Source organism: Dendropsophus ebraccatus, chromosome 12 (assembly GCF_027789765.1).
Source record: "Dendropsophus ebraccatus isolate aDenEbr1 chromosome 12, aDenEbr1.pat, whole genome shotgun sequence".
In the NCBI taxonomy this organism is placed as follows: Eukaryota; Metazoa; Chordata; class Amphibia; order Anura; family Hylidae; genus Dendropsophus; species Dendropsophus ebraccatus.
This window is the reverse complement of record NC_091465.1, coordinates 12,947,525-12,967,649: the sequence shown is the minus strand read 5'-3', so window position 1 is coordinate 12,967,649 and position 20,125 is coordinate 12,947,525. Positions and strand designations below refer to the sequence as shown.

Genomic DNA, 20,125 nt, shown 5'->3' with positions numbered 1-20,125 from the left:
ACAGGAAGCTCCAGTAAGCCGTTAATTCATATTGCCGGCAATAGAGCTTTCTGTACTAATCATCACTTTACTTTAATTAAAACATCAAATGTTTCTTCTAATTATGTTATCACAATAGCATTATTAGAAGAAACATTTAGAATTATATGTGCGCTCAGCCGATTGGCTGATTGGCTGAGCGCACATATAAAGAGCCGGTCCGCAGCACAGTGACTTCACCAGCGAAGAGACAACATCGGGGTGAGTATAGAGCTCTCCCCACCCCCTCCCCAGCACCCCCTCCCCAGTCTGACATCAGTCTGGCCCCCAAGGGGTTAAGGGGGATACAATACATCCTCCCTTAACCCCATGGGGGCCAGACTGTAAGCAGCGATCTGTAAAGATGCATACTGCATACTGTAAGGTGCACAACACCGCTCACAATGATGGGTGTTGTGCTCCTGTTTGTGTGTTTTTTGTGTGTTTCTCCCTTTTTGTTTTTCAGATATCGGTATCCTGGGGATTACGTCGGATTCCGTGGACTGCGTCGATGACCAGCGGTTGTTTGTTGTTTTTTTTTTTTTATAAAATGGTCAGTGAGGGGTGTGGTGGTGTTTTTATTTGAATAAAAAAATTTTTTTAACTTGTGTCTTGTCTTTATTTCTTTACTTTATAGACTTAGTAGTGGAAGCCGTCTAATAGACGGAATCCATTACTAAGTTGGGGCCTAGTGTTAGCCGGTATAAAATGGCTAACACTAACCCCCCATTATTACCCCAGTACCCAATGCCACCAGGGGTACTGGGAAGAGCCGGGTGCCAGTGGTCCCGGAGCGTCAAAATTGGCGCTCCTGGACCGGGCGGCAGCAGGCTGGTAAGATTTAGGCTGGGGAGGGCCTAAACCAATGGCTCTTCCCACCCTGGTGTTACCAGGCTGCTGTCGTTTGGTTTTTAACCCGGCTGGTTATAAAAATAGGGGGGACCCTATGCGTTTTTTTTTTTAAAATAAATAAATAATAAAAAAAAACACGCATAGGGTCCCCCCTATTTTTATAACCAGCCGGGTTAAAAACCAAACACCAGGGTGGGAAGAGCCATTGGTTTAGGCCCTCCCCAGCCTAAATCTTACCAGCCTGCTGCCGCCCGGTCCAGGAGCGCCAATATTGACGCTCCGGGACCACTGGCACCCGGCTCTTCCCAGTACCCCTGGTGGCATTGGGTACTGGGGTAATAATAGGGGGTTAGTGTTAGCCATTTTATACCGGCTAACACTAGGCCCCAACTTAGTAATGGATTCCGTCTATTAGACGGCTTCCACTACTAAGTCTATAAAGTAAAGAAATAAAGACAAGACACAAGTTAAAAAATTTTTTTATTCAAATAACACCCCCACACCCCTCATTGACCATTTTATAAAAAAACAACAACAAACAACCGCTGGTCATCTACGTAGTCCACGGAATCCGACGTAATCCCCAGGATACCGATATCTGAAAAACAAAAAGGGAGAAACACACAAAAAACACACAAACAGGAGCACAACACCCATCATTGTGAGCGGTGTTGTGCACCTTACAGTATGCAGCATCTTTACAGATCGCTGCATACAGTCTGGCCCCCAAGGGGTTAAGGGAGGATGTATTGTATCCCCCTTAACCCCTTGGGGGCCAGACTGATGTCAGACTGCACCCATCCCAGCAAGGAAGGGGTTAAGTGACCCCCCTTCCTTGCTGGGAGGGGTGCAGTGCTGGGGAGGGGGTGGGGAGAGCTCTATACTCACCCCGATGTTGTCTCTTCGCTGGTCCGCAGCACAATGAAGTCACTGTGCTGCGGACCGGCTCTTTATATGTGCGCTCAGCCGATCAGCCAATCAGCTGAGCGCACATATAATTCTAAATGTTTCTTCTAATAATGCTATTGTGATAACATAATTAGAAGAAACATTTGATGTTTTAATTAAAGTAAAGTGATGATTAGTACAGAATGCTCTATTGCCGGCAATATGAATTAACGGCTTCCTGGAGCTTCCTGTACTAATTAATATTTAATTAATAAAACACATTTCCGTTGAAATAAAATCAGTTTCGTTGTTCAATAATTTAATTCTAACGAATCCATTATTGTGCAATTAAATATACTGTCAAAAAATAAATATATATATATAAATATACATTTATTTATATATATATTTATTTTAACAGTATATTTAATTGCACAATGATGGATTCGTTAGAATTAAATTATTGAACAACGAAAGGGACTTTATTACAAAGAAAATGTGTTTTATTAATTTAATATATTAACTATTAGAGGCATCGGCATTCGGCATCTTTGCCGACTATTTTTGAAGTACTCCGTACGGACCGCCTGTCAATCCACGGCCGCATTTCCAGACGCAAACAATGGTCTTGTTCATTTTTTACGGGTCCGTTTACGATAGGTCCGTAGATTCATACATAGTGTGCACTGTGCAGCCGTATATCGTATACATTCCAGCGTACACATGGACCACCAAAAATACCGCCGCACAATTACAGCCGCAAATACAGCCGCACAGTTACATAGTGTGAACCTAGCCTGAAAGTGCATTTGAGGGGACTGTGTTAGAAAGCCCCACAAAGCACCCCATTTCAGAAACTGCACCCCCCACACTCTGTAAAAGCACATCCAGAAAGTGTTTTAACCCTTTGGGGGAGTCACAGAAATAAAAGCTAAGTGTGTAAGAAATTAGAAAATTTTAATTTTCTGTGCAGAGATTTTATTGTAATCCAATATTTTTCATAATTGTAAATCTATTACCAGAGAAATGCACCCCAATATTTATTGCCCCGTTTCTGCAGTTTATAGAAATACCCCACATGTGGCCCTGTTGCATTGTTTGACGCAACCACAAGGTTCAGATATAAAGGAGCGCCCAGGGAATTTCAATGGCTCCGTTATATTTGTCATTTCTGACTGTACCACTTCAGGTTGCCAGAGGCTCTGGGGTGCCAAAACCTAAAAACACCCCTAAATGGACACCATTTAGAAAACTACACCCCTTAAGGAATGTAACAAGGGGTGCGGTGAGCATCTGGACCCCACAGGTGCTTCACAGATTTTCCGAACAATATGGCGTGAAAAAAGACAAAAGTATTTTTTACACTAAAACTTTGTTCTAGCCTTCAATTTTTCATTTTCACAAAGGGATAAAAGGAAAAAAAAACACCAACCATGTAGAGCAGTTTCTCCCGTGTACGGAAATACCCCACATATGGACATAAAGTGCCAAGCGGGCGCAGGACGAGCCTCCAAAGGGAAGGAGCGCCAATTGGCTTTTGGAAGCTGGATTTCACTGGAATGGATTTCAAGGGCCATGTCGCATTTACAGAGCCCTCGTGCTGCCAAGACACTGGAAACCCCCCACAAGGGACCCCATTCTGGAAACTACACCCCTCAAGGAATCTAACAAGGGGTGCACTGAGCATATGGACCCCACTGGTGACGGGCACAAATGTGGAAATATGTGACGTGAAAATTTTCATTTTTTCACTTTCACGGCACAAATGTGGCTGTCATCAAGGGGTCCATATCCTCAGTGCACCCCTTGTTAGATTCCTTGAGGGGTGTAGTTTCCAGAATGGGGTCACATGTGAGGGGTTTACAGTGTTTTGGCAGCACGAGGGCTCTGTAAATGTGACATGGCGTTCATCATCCATTCTAGCCAAATCCAACCTCCTTCCCTTCGGAGGCTTGCCCTGCACCCACATGGCGCTTTATGTCCACATGTGGGGTATTTACGGACTCTCTACACATTTTTGTGTTTTTTTTTACTCTTTTAACCCCTTGTGAAAATGATAAATTCAAGGCTAGACCAACATTATAGTGTAAAAAATGTAATACAGGTGTCACACTGGAAAATGGTGTCCTTCCTGATCCCCCTGTTACGGCACACTCTGCACTTCTTCTGGGGTCTCCTGTTTTACAGTGTGGGGGACGTCACCTGGAAAATGTTGTCCTGGTGCGATCCGGGGTCCTTCATATCCAGAAGCGCTGGGTCTGCTCCATGGCTGCTAAATATTAGGGCTTTATTATGGCTTCTGATATTTTCGGATCGTGCCGCAAGCTACAGTAGCTCGGGCAGCGAGGGACCGGAAGAGGGGGCGCTGGTATAAAAGTTATCCCCGTACGGGTGGTAACCTTTATCCAGCAGTGGGAAGATCAGTTCCCGAACGATCTTCCCACTAACTCCGAGGATGGGGAGGGTGGTTGCATCTGGGGGCTGGATTTGGGTGTCCCTTCCTTCATACACTCTAAGGGTACGTGCACACTGCGGAATGGCGAAGCGGGCGCGCGTCTCCGTCTGTGTCAAAGACTCCATTCTATGCACGGGCGGATTCTGCTCTCCGTCCAATGTGTTCATTCTTTGGATGGACGATGGAATCCGCACGTGCAAAGAATGGAGTTTATGACATGTGCAGAGACATGCGCGCCTGCATCAGTCCACCGGCGGGTGCCAGCTGCGGAATGCACGAAGGGTTAGCCTTCGCCATTCCGCAGTGTGCACCTACCCTAAATGTGTAAGTGTACCCTGAGATACTTTCACAGAGTTTGTAGAATTTCACGCCATACCGTGATCTCTTATTGGGATGGTACTGGCGGAAAAGACGTGTCTGGGGGGCAGCGTACGCTACGCTACCCCCCAGACAACTCACTGGATGATGAAGATGAGGATGAATGGAGGAAAAAAGGATCCCCCATTCATCCTCACTGGCTGTTTCGGTGTCGGAGGCAATAATAGCGTATGCGTCCGACACCGAAAACGCCCTGGGGGCCATTTTTATATAGGGATTGGTATATGGGGTATGTAGTGGTGTAGTGTAAAACTTTATTCAATGTAGTGTAGTGTAATGTAGTACGTTTAAAAAAAAAAAAATTTAACATTAAAGTGACACTGTCACCTCCTTTTTGCATTCTGACATCTCTACACAGGTGTAAAGGGTAAATTTAGCGGTTTTCATACCTTATTTTATATCATACGTCATGGTGCTTGTTCAAGTAAAAAGTGTCCTTTTATCAACTGCAGATTGTGTTAAGTGGGGGGGGGCCTCGTGGCATTAGAGCCACTTAGCCCCGCCCACAACGCCGCAGTTGGTCCCGCCCCCTCGCCGACCATTGGAACAGGCTGGCCGAAAGGTCTAGACCCCACCCCCTTTACGTCGGCCAACGGGTATCAAGGGGGCGGTGCAACGGTGCCATTGTGGGCGGGGCTATGTGGCACTAATGTCGCGAGGCCACGCCCACTTAATACAATCTGCAGTTGATAAAAGGACACTTTTTACTTGAACAAAGACTATGACGTATGATATTAAATAAGGTATGAAAAACGCAAAATTTACCCTTTACACCTGTGTGCAGATGTCAGAATGCACAAAGGGGGTGATATTGTCACTTTAAGTATATAAAAAAAAAACGACGCCAAAAATGGTGTTGCTGATAAATGCCGCACTTATCAGCAGACCATGGCAGTAGGATATAGAGAAAAAACACCCTACCCCAAAAAGAAGGAGTTGCTGATTAGCAGCGCACTTACGTGCGATGCAGATCAACACTCAGCGGCGTAAGGGTGTGGAAAATACAAAAAAATAAAAATTGAAAAAAAAAAAAACAACATTTACTACATGCTGAACATCCCTATAGCTGCTGATAAGTGTATTACACTTATCAGCCGCTAGAGGGCAGCAGAGCGCCGAAAAAAAGTCGAGGACAGCCAAGGGGCCAACGGGAAAGGCCGAAGTCCCGAAGGGAAGACGATGACGTCACGGAACCCGGAAGACACTGATCAGGACCCCAGGATCCGGTGAGTATGGCGAAATACCTGCTCTGGACCCCTCAGCTACCTAGCTGAGGGATCCAGAGCAGGTATTTATTACTTTTGGGGACTTTGATCGCCGTGATCGTTGGGACGTGGCACCGTGGCCACCATTACTTTTAACAGTAATGGAGGTCGGTGCTGCCTCGGACAGCATCGGCCGCCATTATTTTCCGGGTCATCGGGTCACCGATGGCCCGGAAAGGTGCCGATCGCCGCTATTGGCTGATCTGAATTGATCAGCCAATAGCAGCGATCGTTGGCATAGGGGGGGCAGTGTATTTCAGCAGGCCATCTCTCGCGATCGCATATGGCCGGACTGTGGCGCCCTCTTAAAGGACCCGCGTACCGGTACGTCATGGGTCCCTAAGAGGTTAATGTGGATAAATGTAAGGTTATGCATTTGGGCCATAGAAATAATAAGTACAGTTATGTGCTAAATAATAAAACACTGGGTAAAACTACTTCCGAAAAGGACCTGGGGGTATTGGTGGACAGTAAACTCATCTATAGTGATCAGTGCCAGGCAGCAGCTGCCAAGGCTGATAAAATAATGGGATGCATCAAAAGAGGTATAGATGCTAAAGATGAGAACATAGTTTTGCCTCTTTATAAATCACTGGTCAGACCACATATGGAATACTGTGTACAGTTTTGGGCACCGGTATATAAGAAGGACACAGCTGAACTGGAGCGGGTGCAGAGGAGGGTGACAAAGGCCATTAAGGGAATGGGTGGGTTACAGTACCAGGACAGGCTATCAATCTTGGGCGTATTTACACTAGAAAAAAGACGTCTTAGGGGCGATCTGATCACAATGTACAAATATATGAATGGACAGTACAGAGGTCTTTGTAGTGGTCTCCTTACTCCTAGGTCTGTAACCATGACAAGGGGGCATCCTCTACGTCTAGAGGAAAGAAGATTTCATCATCAGCATCGACGCGGGTTCTTTACTGTACGAGCGGTAAGACTGTGGAACTCTCTATATTCTTTACTGTAAGAGCAGTGAGACTGTGGAATTCTCTGCCACATGATGTTGTCATGGCTAATTCATTAAAAAGTTCAAGGGAGGCCTGGATGTTTTTCTTTTAAAATATAATATTACAAGTTATGGACATTAGATTTCCGGTGATACATTGATCCAGGGATTGTTCTGGTCGCCATTGGAGTCGGGAAGGAATTCTCTCCTTGTGATGGGGCACTTGTCATCTGCCTCGTGGGTTTTTTTTTTTTTTGCCTTTCCCTGGATTAACACAGCAGGGTTTCCCTAGGTTGAACCTGATGGACTCTTGTCTTCTTTCAACCTTATTAACTATGTTACCATGTTACTGTGTTTGGGGACCCGAACACAGAACGTCTGGGACAGGCCCGGACTTTTCAGCCCATGTTCGCTCATCTCTTAACACATTTCCTTAGTTCAACAGCTGAATCTAATTCACATGTTCTTGTGACTGGTTTATTAAAACAATAACTCATGTTATGAAAAGTAAACCTCATTAGCATACTCTGTAAATGTATTCCCTGTGAATATAAAACAACCTGGAGATGGAGACACCCTGACTGTGACACCAGATTAGATCACGGCTTCCAGCATCTATCAATTCTATCATACATGTGGTTGTGATTCCAGATAACTCCTGGAGGATGATTTTTCTGATAAACTAAAAAAATTCCCTTGGAGAGGAAACTATTTCCTAAAGATCAGACGTCTCCAGAGAGGAGATATCTTCAATTTTATATATGTAATTGGTTTTGAACAACATGAAGTAACTAAATTGAACAAATTTATTTGTGGGGTGTTTGAGATCAGAAGGGGCAACATGTTAAGGCAAATATTTTTGCAAATAACTTTACATAGTGAACTGATACATCCGTCCCTTCCATTGATGACAGCTCGTTGTCTAGGTTACCGTCTATCGCTCTGCTGTCTAAGCAGTGGTCTGTATGTTATGTATAGCTATAGGATACATATTTATATCTGTTTTAGAGAATATACAGTATAGTCTGTCTACCGTCTCACACAGTCTTTATCTTCTTCTAATGATCTAATACTAACATCTTGCAGTATCCAGACATTACATTCCTATCTGCAAGATTTTTCTTAGGCTGGGTTCACACTGCGTTTTTGCAAAAAAGCGGATTAAAAACGGAAGAAAAAAAACAGACGTGTGTGCATTCATTTTGATCTGTTTTTCCATTGACTTCCATTATAAAAAAAAAATTTTAACGCACACAAAAATGTAGTCAACCTTATTTTGTTTCTGTTAAAAAAACGGATCCGTTATTATTTTATAATGGAGGTCAATGTAAAAAACGGATGCACACCAATACATGCGTTTTCTTCCTCTGTTTTTTTGCAAAAAACGGATTTAAAAAAATGGTTTACACAAATGTAGTGTGAACCCAGCTTTATTCTGCTTCAGTTCTCTGGAATACAATAAAAAACACTTAGATTCCCAACCCCACCAGCTTTATAAAAGGGAACATCAGTGATTTATTTTTTTTTTCTTTCAGAACAACTGGTTTTGAAAGTTTTACGGATTGGTAATTTTCTTCTATTTACAACTCTGGCGTTCGAAAAACAAAACAAAACAAAAAACATAGACACACATACATTTAATACACACCATCCCTCCATCAACTCTGGTTGGCGTCTTCGGATCTCCCTCACTTCTGGGTTCTAGTGAGGTGAATGGGAGAGAAAAGGCTACTGGTGAACTACTGGTGCACCAGCAGCCTTTTCATTGGCTGGAACGCATTACATGGCTTCCAGTCTGGTCAGCCAATCAAGCTGGAATCCATGCGATGCGCTCCAGCCAATGAAAAGTCTGCTGGTGTGCAAGCTCACCATTAGCCTTTTCTCTCCCATTCAGTTCTACAGGAAGATACAGAGGAGGAAGAAGATCAGGCCAGCCTGAGGCCTGCTATGACAACACCGACACAAGATGGTGTCGGGAGAAGAGGTCAGGCCACATCCTCGCAGCTCAGCTTTTTATTCCCTATCCTGTAGATAAAAAATAACTTCTTCAGATTTAAATACCTCTAAAACACATTTCCTTATTTCAACAAGTGAATCTTTACCACATGACTGGTTTATGACAGTAAAAAAACTTGTGATGTGAGAGGTAAATATCATTAACATAATCTGTAAATAGTTCCTGGTTATTATATAAAGACCCCGAGCACTGGTGTAGAGGCAGTCACTCTGTTGGTAAAACCGGATTACACAATGGATTGCAGCACCCATAAGATCTATCATGTCCATGGTTGTGATTCCCGCCAACTTCTTGAAGATTATTTTTCAGATAAATGTGAAAATAACTTTGTGGAAGATGCCTTAATATTTCCGATAGAACAGCTTACAAAAACTTTTGCAGATGGTATGTATCTTGATTTTGCTGTTTTATTGGTTTTATATTAATAGGTTTTTAACAACTTAAAAATAGAGTGATGGAGCTCAAAAGGGCAACCACAATTTTATAATCAACTAAGGGGAGGAAAGCAAGCTTTGGTGACTGAATATGATACAAACTACAGGGTCTCATTGTTCCTCCCCTCCCCTATAGTCTACAGAAATCCAAAAATGAATGGTCACCCAAAAATTGGAGGGTACAATTACTTATTTGTGGTTTACCAGTTTGTGCCAAGTACATTTTCTTACCTTAGTCTATGGTGACCTTAACCCCTTAGGGACCAAGCCTATTTGAGCCTTACTGACCAGGCTAATTTTTCAAAATCTGACCTGTCTCACTTTATGCGCTTATAGCTCAGTGATGCTTTAACGTATGCTAGCGATTCTGAGACAGTTTTTTTTGTAACATATGGTACTTTATATTAGTGGCAAAATTTGGTCACTATCTTTTGTGTTTTTTGTGAAAAACATAAAAATATCATGAAAAATTTGCACTTTACAAACTTTGAAATTCTCTGTTTCTAAAAAAAGAAAGTCGTATCACATAAATTAGTTACTAGGTCACATTACCAATATGTCCTCTTTATTCTGGCATAATTTCGTAAACATATTTTACTTTTCTTGGGTGTTACGGGGCTTAGAAATGTATCAGCAAATTATACATTTTTCAAGAAATTTCCAAAATAATTTTTTTAGGGACCAGTTCTTTTTTTTTAAGTGTGTTTAGGAGGCTTGTATACTTGAAACCCCCATAAATGACCCCATTTTGGAAACTAAACACCCTAAGGAATTAATCTAGGGGTATAATGAGCATTTTAACCCTACAGGGGCTCGAGGAAAGTATTCACAATTAGGTCGGAAAAAAATGGAAAATAGAAATTTTCAAATAATATGTTCGTTCAGATTAAAGTATCTCATTTTCACAAGCAACAGGAGAGAAAAAGCACCCCAAAATTTGTAACGCAGGTCCTCCTGAGTACAATGGTACCCTATATGGGGGCGTAAACCACTGTATGGGCACACAGCGGGGCTCAGAAGGGAAGGAGCGCCAATTATCATTTTCAGTGCAAATTTTGCTGTACAAGTTTTCAGGCGCCAGGTGCGTTTGCAGTGCCCCTGTAGTGCCAGCAGAGTGAACCCCCCCATAAGTCACCCCATTTTGGAAAGTTAACCCCTCAAAGAATACGTCTTGGAGTGCAGTGAGCATTTTGACCCCACAGGTATTAGAGGAAAGTATTCAAAATTAGACAGATGTTATCCAAGGTTTGGAGTGGAGGTATCTGTTGCTTTAAGTAACCAATTTGGTCCCTGGGAGTGGCTGCGGTTCATTTACCTACATACTATTTCTGAGAGTTGTGCCTTGCATTTGGACAACTCATTCAGGTGAGAGTCTCTAATTTCTCTCGCACTAGTTGTAACTGTGGAAATCACACTATGGAGCGCTGTTCACATTTGTATTTCAAAATGTGGATGGCAGACATGCAAACAGGATAACAATGAGTGTTCTTCTTTCTCCTTCGGGGCACAAACGATGACGTGAATTCATTGTGGGCCACGTGTAGGAGACCTGTGCTGCTCTGACCACCACAGACTGCAGACGAAGAAAGCAGATCCAGCCAGTGCAGGAGCGAAGGAAAGGTAAGTGAGATGTTTATTATTTTATTTAGTACAGACTATGGGCATCATTGAGGGTTAACTACAATACTAGGGGTATCTGCAGTTAACTATAATAATAGGGACATCAGGGGTAAACTACAATACCAGGGGCATCAGGGGTTATCTACAATACTAGGGACATGGTGGAGGGGGATGAGAAAAAGGCCAATCTAATAGATATTTTTTCTCTACTGTATTTACACAGGAAAATCCTATGACAAATGATATGAGAAGGTATGACGTACATCATCCAAGAATTCCCCCCTGCCTAATGCCTTGAAAAGTGCTGCACTGCCTTAGAAACATTAAAATCCATAAATCCCAAGGTCCCAATGGCAAACATCCTAGAGTTTTGCAGGAATTAAATACTGTGATAGACAGGCCCTTATTCCTAATATTTAAAGATTCTATAATGACAGGAACTGTTCCACAGGACTGAAGCATAGCCAATATGGTACTAAAATTCAAGAAGGGATAAAAAAAAAGATCCTGGAAACTATAGGTCTGCAAGTCTAACATTTATCATGGATAAAGTATTTCAGGGTTCTCTAAGAGATGCTATACTGGAATATCTTAAAGGGGTTATCCAGCGCTACAAAAACATGGCCACTTTCCCCCTACTGTTGTCTCCAGTTGGGTGGGGTTTTGAAGTTCCATTGAAGTAAATGGAGTTTATTGCAAACCACACCTGAACTGGAGACAACAGTAGGGGGAAAAGTGGCCATGCTTTTGTAGCGCTGGATAACCCCTTTAATGAAAATAATCTTATAACACAGCACCATCATAAAATGAGAATCCTGGGACTAGGAGAAAACATAAATAAATGTGTACAAAAATGGCTGAATAATAGGTAACTACAATACTAGGGGCATCATGGGGGGTTAACTACAATATTAGGGGGAATCATTGGGGGTTAAGGCAGAACTCTCAAACAGTAAAAATCCAGAGCCAGCAGGAGGTGGTAACATAATAAAGAAGGGATACTTATGTGTCCCTGTGCCCCCACAGGGCAGCGTCACCAGGTCGGACACAACCACTGGTCTCCAGTTTCTCCCGGTTTCCTGTGTTGTCATGACCCAACAGGATGTACCAACTCAGCCTGTCAGTGGCTGCAGTGGTTTCCCACCTCTGTGACTGAATGGATGAGCGGGCATCTCTGAGCATGGTTGTATTATTGCTGTACTGGCAAATACAAGAGGCCGACAGAGTTCCATGAGTGGTGATAGGTAAGTATGGATTCTTTATTTTGTTATTGCCCCAAAACCTCTGTCTGCCCTGGATTTTTACTTTTCACTGGAGCATTCCTTTATCCACAATACTAGGTGCATCATCTGGGTTTAACTAGAATACTAGAGGCATCAATTACAATACTAGGGGCATCATGGTGGGTTAACTAAAATACTAGGTGCATCATTGGGGTTTAACTAAAATACCAGGGGTACCAGGGGAGGGGGGTTGGTTTGCAGTGCTTTTCCTTTTCACGGGTGCTGCAAGCCCACACCACGCTAAGTATACATTGAGTACAGCTGCTATGTAGTGTATGGCCCTCTTTTGTTGTTCCCCACCCTGTCCTAATGTGTTAAACAATCCTAAGCTTAAAGTGACTCTGTACCCACAATCTGTCCCCCCCCCCCACAAACCGCTTGTACCTTCAGATAGCTTTTAATCCATGATCTGTCCTGGGGTCCGTTCGGCAGGTGATGCAGTTATTGTCCTAAAAAAAAAAACTTTTAAACTTGTAGCCCCTGTGCCCAATGGCCATGGCCTAGAGTGTCTGTGCCCTAACTTTGCACCACCCCTCCTTCCCTCCTCCCCGCCCTCTTCATCATTAGGAATGCCACTGCCAGGATTTTTCCTATTCCTCTACAGTGAAAACTGCACAGACGCCTTAACGATCCAGCCCATGTGTCGCATTCACACTGGTGATGAATAGGAGAATACCTGCATGGAGCATTCCTTATAATGAAGAGGGCGGGAAAGAGGGACAGAGAGGTTGTGCCAGCCTAATGCATAGTTACTCTAAGCCACGGCAGTTTGGCACAGGTCTGCAAGCTTAAAAGTTGTTTTTTTAGGACAATAACTGCATCACCTGCCGAACGGACACCAGGAAAGATCTTGGATTAAAGGCAGGTATCTGAAGGTACAAGCGATTTGGGGTGGGCAGATTTTTGGTACAGAGTCACTTTAATATTACTCCTCAAATGCTAGCCTTACCTTATTTATTCTGATTGCCATTGGGATCGGAAAGGAATTTTCTCCCTGTTATGTGGCGATTGACATCTGCATCATAAGGTTTTGCCTTCCCCTGGATCGGCACAGTAGGTTGAACTTGATGAACTCTAATGGTCTTTTTTAAACCTCATAAACTATGTTACTATCTTACCTTAAGCTCTGGTGTATTAGGATATCCCGACACAACACATTATTGTTTTGAGCTAATATAGTCAAAATTTACTCACCGAAATTTGTTCTTTTTATGAGTCCGTAGGCAGTACAGGTACATAATGGGTTAACTCAGTTTCCTCATCCTGCCAGGCAGAAGGAACAACATGTTTAAATGATTAAAGTAATTAACAATCAAGTGAGCCCTATAAGAGGCCCCAGAGACCACACAATAGCGTGTTTAGTTTGCAGCAATAACAAAATTTGTTAGGGCGGGATGCTGTGCTGCCTACGAAGAATAAATTTCGGTGAGTAAATTTTGACTTTTTATTTCATCCTACGGCAGCACAGGTACATAATGGGAAAGCAAAGCAATAGAAACTAAAGGGGGGGATTAACTAGAGGATGCCAATTGCAGCACTTTTCTGCCAAAGAACACTCTACTGTTAGAGATGACATCCATCTTGTAGTGTCTCACAAAGGTCGATGGTGAAGACCACGTGGCAGCATGGCAGATCTGGTCCAATGACACCTGGGCTAGCTCAGCCCATGACGTTGAGGTGGATCGGGTAGAATGTGCCTTAATACCCAATGGTAGAGGCTGATCTTGTTGAAGGTAACATTCAGCTATGGTGTCTTTAATCCAGTGAGATAGTGATGCCTTTGAGGCAGCTTTGCCCTTGTTAGGGCCCTGAAACCTGATGAAGAGAGAATCTGAAGATCTGAACTCGCTGGTACGATCTAAGTAAGTCAGAACCGCTCTTTTGACATCTAACAGATGCAGCTTCTCTTCTTCAGACCCTTGAGGATTCTCACAAAGTGAAGGTAGGATGATCTCTTGATTGATATTATCCACTGATGTGACCTTGGGTAAGAAGCCTGGTCTTGTGCATAGGATAAGACCTTCTTGATTGACCAAGAGATAAGGCTCTTTGTGAGAGAGGGCTTGGATCTCTCCCACTCTTTTTGCCGAGACAATTGCCACTAGGAAAACAGTCTTAAATGACAAATATTTTATTGACGCTTCTTGAAAAGGCTCAAAGGGAGCAGATGATAGAGCTTCTAACACCAGTGCCAGGTCCCAGGAGGCTACAGGACTTTTTCCCGGCGGTCTAAGATTCTTGATGGCTTTAAAGAATCTACGCGTAAAAGGCTGATTCGAGAATTTGCCTTCATAAAGATAGTTGATAGCAGAGAAATGTACTTTGAGTGTATTGAACTTCAACCCTTTAGCATAGCCGAGTTGCAAGAACTTAAGTACATCTGGAAGCGCCGGGTCTGCAATGTCGTGTTGAGTACACCAAGCCTTGAAGATTTTGGAAATCCTGTCATACACTTTAATAGTGGCAGGTTTTCTGGATGATTCCAAGATATCAATCACATCACTTGCAAAGCCTCTTTGCGTCAAAGATGTCCTGTGAGACTCCAGGCTGTGAGATGCAACTGCTGTGGGGCTGGATGAAGCAGACCATTCTGGGATAGCAGGTCCGGGCAAAGAGGAATCTCTTTGTAAGAGCCCCTCGATAGCTCTAACACGAGTGGAAACCATGCCCTCCTGGGCCAAAAGGGGATAATTGCCACCACTCTGGCCCGGTCTTCCTGTATCTTCCTGAGCACCCTGGGTATGAGAGGAAGGGGAGGAAAAACATAAATTAGCTGACTGCTCCAACTAAAGGATAGGCCGTCCAGCCAGTCCGGAGCATCTGATTTGTAGATCGAGCAGAATTTGTCTACCCTCCGAACCTCTTTGTGGCCCAATCGAATGCTTCTGTATGAAGACTCCATTCTGCTTGAAGCACCTGATGCCTGCTGAGCCAGTCCGCCGTCACATTCAGATCCCCCTTGATGTGAATCGCTCTGATCTCCCGAAGATGATCCTCCGCCCAGTACATAAGCTGTTGGCATTCTTCCATCATTGCCGGGGACCTGGTTCCGCCCATTTTGTTTATGTAGAAGACCGTCGCGAGGTTGTCGGACTGGATCAGGATACTCTTCTGATGGACCAGGGATGAGAAGTGGCGAAGGGCCAGATGAACTGCCCTCAGCTCCTTCAGGTTGGAAGAACTCCGAGCCTCCTGGACTGACCATCTCTGCTGAACCCAATGGGTCTCCACATGAGCACCCCAACCTGATTTGGACGCATCTGTCGTGACCACGAGTTGGGGAGCACTGGACAGCGACCTCCCGCAACAGATTTTGTCGTCTCGCAACCACCAAAGAAGGTCTTGTCTGCACAGTCTGGAGAGGGACAGAGAGTGATCTAGTCCTGACTGGAGGTGGTTCCACTGTGATAGAATTTCGGATTGGAGCAACCTGATATGAGACCTGGCCCATGGCACTGCTTCCAGAGAGGCAGTCATCAACCCTAAGACTCTCATTCCTGCCCTGATGGAATTCTGGGGACTGGATAGAAGAGTCTGGACTTCTGAAGCCAAATTCTTTGCTCTGTCATCTGTCAGAAAGAGCTTCATTGCTGTCGAATTGATGACGAACCCCAGGAACTTGCAAGAGTTTGATGGAACCAGATTGGACTTCTCCTCGTTGATGATGAACCCATGGCTCTGAAGCATATTCACTGTTGCCTGAATATGGAGACGCAACATCTCTTGAGAGGACGCTTTGATGAACCAGTCGTCCAGGTAAGGTACTATGAAAATGCCTTGCAATCTTAGGGCTGCTGCTAGTACCACGATGATCTTGGAAAATACCCTTGGGGCGGTGGAGAGGCCAAAGGGTAGGCAAGTGAACTGTAGGTGGAGAATCTTTTTCCCTTAAAGGATCGCTACTCTGAGAAACCGGAGGTGAGATCTGAGTATAGGGATGTGCAGGTATGCATCCTTTAAATCGAGTGTGGCAGCAAAGTCGTCTTTCTGGATGATTGTAATGACTGATCTGATGTTCTCCATCTTGAAATGCCTGCAGTGTATAAACTTGTTTAGGAAGGACAGATCTATCACAAGGCGCCAGCTTCCTTCTTTCTTCGGAACGGCAAAAATCGTTGAGTACACGCCAGTACCCCTTTGGTGGAGAGGAACTCGTTCCAAGGCCCCTTTTGTCTATGAATTCTTGCAAGAGGCTCAGAAGATGAGGCTTTTCTGCATTTAGAAAAAATGAGGTAGGAGGGGGACGAGCAAATTCTATGGCGTATCCCCTTGAAACGACTGATCTGACCCAGTTGTCTGTGGTGGTATTGAGCCAAGCATGGGCAAAAGCGGAGAGCCTGGCTCCTACTGGGTGAGTTGAAGGCCTGGCGTCATGCCTTCTGATCTTTATTGTCTGAGAAATGATGCTTCTTCTTATAGTTTGTGGCATTGGAGTCTCTCTTTGGTTTGTAACCTCCTTGACTCCTTTGTGGCCAGGTTCTTCTACCCGCTGGTGACCTACGGGTCTGCCTACGAAAGGGCCGATAACGTTTATGAGGTTTGTAAGTGTAAGGATAGTCTGAACCTTTGTTCTTGCTAATAGAGTCCAGGATCTTTTCCAATTGAGGCCCGAACATACTTTCTGGCTGAAAGGGTAATGAGCAGAAATGGTTCTTATAAGAAACATTCCCGGACCACTCCTTGATCCAGACAACTCTCATTGCAGTTGTAGACATGGCCATTGTCTTGGAGCTGAGCTTGAGAGAGTCCAGAGGAAAATCTGCAAGAAAATCAGAAGCTTTTTTAATGTAAGGGATATCTTTCAAAAGATCCTCTCTTAGTACCCCCGAAGCAATGTCTTTAGATAACTGACTGATCCAGACTCGTAAGGCTCTTGCCACAGGTACTGTAGCCATGGCTGCTTTGGCATTTAGAACTGCTGTGGAGTAGATGCATTTTAAGGATGCTTCCACTCTTCTGTCTAGTGGTTCTTTCAGAAGAGAGGACTCTTCCATGGGGAACACCGATTTTTTGCTTAGGCGAGTCACTGCCAAGTCCACTTTTGGCGGATTTTCCCATTCAGCAGAACACTTGGGATCCAGTTTATAGACAGCTTTAAAGCGGGCGCTGGCTTCAGATTTTTTATCCGGCTTAGCCCAGTCTAATTCCATAAACTCCTTTAGAAAATTATGTGATGGCAAGACACGGTGTGGAGTACTCGGAAAATAGAAGAGACTTTCTCTTTTCGGTAACCCTTTAGATGAGGGTTCACCTTCAATGGTGTTTTTTACAGACTTTATTAGAGAGCTAGCCTCATCTTTCTTAAAGAGAAAATAATCTTCTGGAGCCCCAGCGTCAGAATCTGAGGAGGAGACCACTTCTCCTTCAGACAATAGTCTCACATCTGAATCAGATGAAGAGTATGGTCTTCTTTCTGTCTTACGTTTCTTTGCAGATTTAGAAGTGGACGCTTCATTAAAAAAATCAGAAATCTTAGATTTGAACCATCCAAAGAAATTCTGGGCCTCAGTTTGGAAGACAGAACCTCCTCCAGGCATGGTACAGGCATTACATATATTAGAAGTGGCATCATCAGGCAATGGCTGGTCACAGTTGGAGCAAATTCTGTGCTTGGACTTGCTTCTCTTTTTGCCTGAATGATTCCTGGAAGACATCTGCAAAGAGAGATAGATACAAGAAGAATGCGGCATAATTACTAAACAGGAATAGGGTCAAACAATTCCCTGGCAGCTCAATACCTTACTCCTAACAGAGAGTGCTCCCGGCAGAGTGCTGGCAGAGGCAGCCGCCCGCCAGCACAGTTAAATAGAAATGCCGCCGCCCGGGAAAACACTCTAGCGCACGCGCAGACCGGAGGCCGATCGCGCATGCGCAGTACCTGGAGTGACGTAGCTGACCAATCCGGAAGCCTCAGGTACCGGGATCCCGCCCATCCTATACTCCGTGGCGCGCCGAAACCGGAAGTGAACTGGTGGAGAAGATGGCGGTGCATAATCCCTTGCAGCATGGTCGAACGCCGGGAGTCAGCTTGAAATGAACTCCCACCGGCGGACCGCACAGCGGAAGTCGGCGGGCAGCCGCAAACAGAGCCACTGTGCCTCCCCGTACACCAGGCAGCCGCTGGGACCTCGACTGAACAGGTAAACCTGACAGGAGAGGGGGGATGACAGGCTTTCTCAGGATCCTGAATGGCACTGTCGCTGCTAAATAAATCAAAAAAGGGAGAGGGACGCTCCTTTCCCTTCTGCCTGCAGAAGAAACAAAACACGCTATTGTGTGGTCTCTGGGGCCTCTTATAGGGCTCACTTGATTGTTAATTACTTTAATCATTTAAACATGTTATTCCTTCTGCCTGGCAGGATGAGGAAACTGAGTTAACCCATTATGTACCTGTGCTGCCGTAAAAACTTAAGATAACCATGTGAAGTCTGTTTTATATTGCTGCTCTGCAACAGCTATTAGTAGTCATAAGAGTATGTATTTCAGTATGCTTTCTTTTTTCCCCCAGGTCATATTAAGGGAGATGTCATGATTGACCTCAGTATTGGTCCCATGGTCCATCATATGTATGCAGCCTGTGAGTATTTCAAACACATCATAGTAATGAAGGCCAAAGACAGATGCATCTTGGAGCTGAAGAGATGGCTGGACACACGGACAGGAGCGTTTAATTGGACACATGCCACAAAGATTCATGTGGACATAGAAGGAAAGTGGTGAGGTATTTTTGTAGTGCAAGTTTATTTAGGACCAAATGTCAGATATCAGTAAAAAAAAACTGATTTGGTTGAATTCTTTCCCGACTAATGGAAGCCAATAATCCACACCTAAAGATTGAGCTTTAATTCCTCCATACTGATTTCATTTTTCCATTTCTTTCAGTAACCGGTTAGAGGACAAAGAAGGAAAAGTGAGATCGGCAATTCAACATATTGTAAAAGTTTGCTTTGAGAAAGAAAATATGACAGATCCGATAGTCTTACCACCAGCCGATTGTATTATAAGTGTTTGGCTCCTAGATAATATCTGCAAAGACCAAGAGGATTACATCAGATATCTCAGGAAGTTCTCAAGGTTGTTAAAACCTGGAGGACACCTCATATTAATTGGGGCTATAGATAGAACATATTGGTTCGTTGGGAAAGAAAAGCTCCATGGTTTTGGATCTAATCAGGATTTTGTCAGGAAAGCTCTAGTTGGAGAAGGCTTTATCATCGACAACTGTAAGATTAAGAAGAGAACGGCTGTGAGTGACCTCACTAACTATACGGCAGTCTTATTTATTGAGGCTCACAAAGAGAACTAGGTCAAACTTACACATTAGGCGGCTTTATAGCATTAAAGACAAGGAGCTGCCCAACTTCTAAGTTACTGTAGACCCCTAATATCTATGTTTTAATGCAGACCCCTAAGAGAGCCCACAAGGAAAGCATAGGGATTAGAGATAAGCGAACCTCGAGCATGCTCCAGTCAATCTGAGCCCGAACTTTCGGCATTTGATTAGCGGTGGCTGCTGAAGTTGGATAAAGCCCTAAGGCTATGTGGAAAACATGGATATAGTCATTGGCTGTATCTATGTTTTCCAGACAACCTTAGAGCTTTATCCAAGTGCAGCAGCCGCAGCTAATCAAATGCCGAACGTTCGGGTTCGGTTCGACCCGGGTCGCTCATCTCTACTAGGGATATGTTTAGCATATTGAAGAGGAACTTTCCAGATGGGGGACACAATGGGGGACATTTATTTAGGAGTCTAATCTTGTGACTGATTAATTAGAATGTAGCATTGCCATAGTGAATGCAACTAAGTAAAAAGAAAAAGAAAAAAGTTGCACAATTGTCACAAAAATGAAAAAATAGTGCAAACAAATTAACCTGGTACTGAGCAGACGTAGGCCTACACCAGTTATACATTGGGTACAAATCCTGGATTATGCAAACTTTTGGGTGAATACTCAAACAG

At 44.0% G+C, this 20,125-nt stretch overlaps 1 protein-coding gene across 1 annotated transcript; it reads left to right on the top strand.

The window, feature by feature from the left end:
• The first annotated feature begins 9,047 nt into the window (after positions 1-9,047).
• LOC138769750 (nicotinamide N-methyltransferase-like) lies at positions 9,048-19,672 on the top strand. Its single transcript, XM_069948394.1, has 3 exons — positions 9,048-9,212; positions 18,674-18,881; positions 19,048-19,672. The coding sequence occupies exons 1-3, from the start codon at positions 9,062-9,064 to the stop codon at positions 19,469-19,471; spliced, it is 783 nt and encodes a 260-aa protein (XP_069804495.1). The 5' UTR covers positions 9,048-9,061; the 3' UTR covers positions 19,472-19,672.
• Positions 19,673-20,125: the final 453 nt, after the last annotated feature.